Genomic DNA, 5,100 nt, shown 5'->3' with positions numbered 1-5,100 from the left:
GATTCCTCCTCTTCCTAGCAGAGGCAAAATTATGAAAATACTGACTATTGTGATCCCCTCTATGAAGCCTTGATCGATGCGTATGTTGTGTGTTCTCTCTCAGCACTCAGTAACGTTATTATTCTGTCTGCTTTATTTTTACCTCCCTTTCTTGTCACATGGCTAAGAGTGACGCTAAACAAACCTAGGTGAAACACTCCACACATTGTTCAGTAGATGCCTCTGGGGCTTGGTTCCTGAGCACACACAGAAGACCGTATGTTTATGGAGAAAGCAGAAGAAAAGGGCTAGTGAGTTAGCTTAGCCAACCCAAAGTATTATCATTATTAACACTGACCGACTTCAGTGACCAGGGAAACAAATACACACGCAGGTGAAATAACGTCAGAATAATCGTCCACTTCGGTTCGCACATGGGGAAAAAACAACGTCTGATTTTTTCTTTTTACACAAAATATGTGATTTTGGAATGCTTGCCGACGAATTCGTTCCTCATTGGGAACAAATACACACAGTACAAACAGCTCTTGTAAACATCGGATAATCACGATGGGATATTTCCAGCACATTGCTTAATGGCCATTCAAGTACATATTCTAAGATAGATGCTGGAATCCACAATCGTCCACGCCAAAAGGCAATGATGAATTATAAAGTTGTCTTTAAGGAGCAGACTACGAATATATAAATGCCATGTCACAGTAAACTTCAGCACTTAAGATTTCAACTTGATAAATATGGATATGGTAATTTTCCGTACCAGGCAAATGGAACACCAGAGGCTCAGTTCCAAAACAAAATCTTAGTCGCTGAAAGAATTTACACAGAAGAAACATACTTAAAATATGCATCTAGATGTGCGCTTCCATATCTTTGTACACCGAGATTTCAGACCGTTTCACATAGTTGGTAGATCAATCCATAAGGAGGACATTCTTCACACATGCTCTGTATGTCAAAAGCAAAATGTAGCTTTAGCTGGTAGGGATAATTATTGTGCTGCATCAAGCATGAGCCAGGATCCAATATAAAAGCAGCCCAACAGTCTATATTTACAGCAATCGTCTGCTTAACTCAGAGTTATGTATAATAACCCAGTTAAGATTATCCTGATCTGAAACAATCAAACGCTTCACCAGTAGCATACCCAACACAAATGTTTAGTGTTTCTAATGTATATTATTACTTTAAAAGACATAGTCCTAGTCATTTCTTATATTGGTTATTTTGTCCTGATCTTTCAGAATAAATACTGTACTCTTCTGAATATGTATAAAAGAAGTAAAAGGGAAAACACAGATACTCCCCTACGAAGCAATTCCGTAGTACCGCTTCAGTAATATTCTACTACTCTAAGCAAGGGATCTATTAAAGTCAATAACAATGCACCACGTCTCTACAAGTCATCAAGTAAGATTTCACTCCTCTGCTGTTTTAAATACATACAACACAAACCGACAGGCATTGCACATTGCGTACTCAATTTTTCTATTAGAGCCACATTACCTGTAAGGTAAGGAAGTTTTGCACATCGCACTTGGCTCAGAACTAAAGCTTCTCTTAACAATTAGGCTTAGGCATACGTGAAGGGATGAGCAGATGAGAATTCATGCATAAGAGTAGTGTGGCCAAATGTTTGAATTTGTCGATTGATACACATAGTTGTCTTGATTTGACATGCAATACGCTTTTATATATAGTTTGCAATACTTTTTGGATCGATCCGCCATCTTAAGATCCGCTATTATTTTTATTATTGCCATCTGTAATGTAACCTATCCCTTACAGAAAACTAAGTGAGTACACATCAGCATGTTGACAGTGATGATTACTTAATTACAACAAGAGTTTATATTTCAGAAAACTGTGAACATCAGTTTCGATCTGGTGGGATATAAAATCCCAGCACGTTTGGAACAGTGTTATTAACAATTTACTCTAGTGAAGTCCAACATACGCCTGTTTTTAATCGACTCCAAACAGCAGTTGTGCCAGATTTCCCAGTAAATCCTAGGAACAGACCAGTTTGTATCAAAGCAACAAGATACTGAATGCAAACACGCACAAATGATTCCCAACCTTATTAATAGAAAGAAAGAGCACAGTAGCAACAAAAAAAAAGGAACTGGCATAGCTGCCTAATGGGTTGGATCAACTGGCTTAGAATCCTCAGTGAAAGAAAGACAATCCAATTGCTGTAACTAATCAGGGAGATGGTAAAAGTAACTGTGGTAATATCATAGTGAACTACAGTTGCCGAAAGGCAAGTATATCTAGATTCGGCTAGTTGGGGACAAAACCATGGTGAACCAGAATACGTAATGGACTTTTGCATAACTAACTTCGCCGATTCCATAATCAGAGTTAAGGAAGAAGGAATAATTTGTTTATAGATACATAAACTGGGATGGATATACACAACCAGTGACTGAGATGTCTCAGACCGATATGCCAAACAAAGTTCTGCTAATTTAACATCATTACATACTGCACAATATGTAATTGAGTCTCTCATTTTGACAAAATCAGTAACCATAAAGGGAAAGATGATGTAAAGATGAGTCATGAATCAATGCAATTGTTTCAAACTGTAGCTTTGAAGGGAATGTTTATTTTTTTTTGTAACTCAGGTAAAACCTCTGTAACAACAATCAACAATGGATGATCCATAATTCAAATATGCAAACATAGAAAGACATGTTATGGGTAGCAACATACATTTCAGGGAGCGAAATTCCTTGCTGACAATACATGCACATGCTACTTTGGAGCTTCTAAAGCACTCTCAATCTGCAGGATTAGCTGGTCAGCAGGCAACGCTCCCTCCTGAATACCGGCAGATAAACAAAAATACAGACCAAAGCCACGTTATAACAATTTCATCAGCACCAGTCAAAACACCATTTATAAATGGAGAAATATGAGTGATCAAAACTTACAAAGCGATAACAAGGTTCCCCATCCTTGAAGACAATGAAAGTTGGTAATGCTTCAATTTTATACTTATTTGCAATGCTTGTATATTTCTCTGTATCAATTTTCACAATGTTAATCTTGTCACTCATCTTCTCATGCACTTCTTGAAGTATGGGAACCATGTATTGGCACGGACCACACCTAACAAAAAGAATAAAAATAAATGCAAACATACAGCATATTGGTATATATTTACCAATCTTCCTACAACATAGCCATGCAATTTGCAAACATACACCGTTTTTTTGTCAGAAGGAGAAATGATGCACTTCTTCATCAAAGTATGAGAAAGAAATTATTCACAAAACACAGAATCATATAAATTAGTAAGATTCACTTTTAGTGTTCAAAAGGCAGTCATCTTTGGACTAAAGCAAAACTAACATGGTAGCACTTTAAGAATCCACAAGATGAACACTAAAGAAAACAGTTAAGAGCTTGGCGGTACTTTCTAAGTAGGAACAGGACATGCCACCACCAAACTCGGCTCCATAAGGTTTAACACAATGATGATGGGCACAATTCACAGTATATCTAGTATAGAGCAGCGATGTTCTAGGCCATATGTACATTCAGGAGCACTAGCTTTGCAAGTGGCCGCGTACCAAGTTGCATAGAAGTCGACGAGTAAAGGTTTTTCAGACTTCTCCAATAACTCATCGAAGGTAGAAAATGTTTCCTTCTTAGCTTTGACCTATCGGAAAAGATAGAAACAACAGAAAAAGTAAACAAAAGAAATAGATATATTTTAAAAGCAGCAGATCATTAAGTCATTAAAACAGAGTAGAATGGTTCTTTTTCATTTCTATGATAATGTCTGTAGATGACTACTGCGTAAGAGGGTTGCACCATTGAAAAAAGTGACCAGCCAAAAACAACATAGCTTTTTTTAGCACCAAAAATAAAAAAAAACGTAGCTACTGATGGCTCTTCACCTACATCAAGTTAACAGCCTAGGAAGAAAACAGACAAGTGGCACAAGAGTTTATATTATACACTTAATATTAATTTTTTTAACAGTTTAATGTTACTTTAGGATTATTTGTTGGAATTATGAAGACATTTGGACAAAATAATACTCCCTCCGTAAACTAATAGTACAAGACGTAGTGATTTAAAACGTCATATATTACTTAGTTTACAGAGGTAGTGCTATATATAGCATAGTTTTCACAAATTTTGAATCAATGTATTTAACTTATATTGTCTCTATATTGTATATATGTATATAAATCGTGGAACCCCCCGAACTAACATCCGAGGTCCGCCACTGTCATAGACAATTACATTTAACACAAAACTATGTCCGGCTACACCCAATTCTACTATTACTAGGATTGGTCTGGACCTCTGAACATAGTACACAAAGCGCCCCCTTGGCTTCAGATTTTACATGGCAAAGCAGAGATTTTATCTGGTCCAAACTAAAATTCCCCACTAAAATCCGTGCGCGTTCCCACGACCGACCGGAGGTGGCCCAAATGCACCGAGTACTCACCAGTAGAGCGGCTCCCCTGCGAGGCGGCGCGGCCGCTCGCCGGAGCCCGACGGCCGGCGGAGAGCGGCGGGGCGGTGCCCACTGCGAGGGGCTCGGTGCCGGCGAGCGGGAGGCGGCGTAGGCGGCGGGGGCGGCGGCGGCGGCGGTGGTGGTGAAGGCCGCCATGGGTGGGGTCTCCGTGGCTAGGGTTTTGGTCGGCGGCGGCGCGTGTGGTGTACCCGCTTCTCTTATCTGCAGTGTGCGCGTCTTTGTTCGCAGGGAAGAAGAGGGAGGATGACGTGGTGGACCGGGTTCGCCACGTGGAACACACATCTTACCTACTCCATCGGTGTTGATTCGTTTGGTCGACTCAGTCTTTCTTTTACTTTTTACTAGCACATATGTCCGTGAGTTGCAACGGGAGTAAATATTAGCATGTTCATCAGTATGGCATAATAACGTCCAAAAGGTATCACATAACAGAAAGACACACATCAAGCTCTAAAAGAGTGCATATCAGTTAGACACTACTAGGGAAAAGCCTAGTAGCAGCGTGAGTTTTCGGCCTTTTAGTAGCGCGGAGGCCGGCGCTACTAATAAGAAGCTACAGCTAACGTATAGCAGTAGCGCTGGTCCACCCGTGCTAC

General features: G+C 39.7%; 1 protein-coding gene across 1 annotated transcript; it reads right to left on the bottom strand.

Annotated features, from left to right (window-relative positions):
* Positions 1–557: 557 nt before the first annotated feature.
* Positions 558–4,686, bottom strand: LOC119270616 (thioredoxin Y, chloroplastic-like). The gene is made up of 5 exons (XM_037552634.1): positions 4,475–4,686; positions 3,582–3,670; positions 2,940–3,117; positions 2,719–2,826; positions 558–948 (listed from the first exon to the last, which is right to left on the bottom strand). The coding sequence occupies exons 1-4, from the start codon at positions 4,637–4,639 to the stop codon at positions 2,761–2,763; spliced, it is 498 nt and encodes a 165-aa protein (XP_037408531.1). The 5' UTR covers positions 4,640–4,686; the 3' UTR covers positions 558–948; positions 2,719–2,760.
* Positions 4,687–5,100: the final 414 nt, after the last annotated feature.

Source organism: Triticum dicoccoides, chromosome 3A, assembly GCF_002162155.2.
Source record: "Triticum dicoccoides isolate Atlit2015 ecotype Zavitan chromosome 3A, WEW_v2.0, whole genome shotgun sequence".
In the NCBI taxonomy this organism is placed as follows: Eukaryota; Viridiplantae; Streptophyta; class Magnoliopsida; order Poales; family Poaceae; genus Triticum; species Triticum dicoccoides.
The sequence above is the reverse complement of the archived record's forward strand: the minus strand, read 5'-3'. Positions and strand labels throughout refer to the sequence as shown.

Excerpts from the sequence above, each read along its gene's own strand:
- LOC119270616 (XM_037552634.1), bottom strand. The coding sequence starts at position 4,639 with ATGGCGGCCTTCACCACCACCGCCGCCGCCGCCGCCCCCGCCGCCTAC. Across the intron at positions 3,671-4,474 it reads GCAGGGGAGCCGCTCTACTG|GTCAAAGCTAAGAAGGAAAC; the intron begins GTGAGTACTCGG and ends CTTTTCCGATAG. Across the intron at positions 3,118-3,581 it reads GTCGACTTCTATGCAACTTG|GTGTGGTCCGTGCCAATACA; the intron begins GTACGCGGCCAC and ends TCTTTTTGTTAG.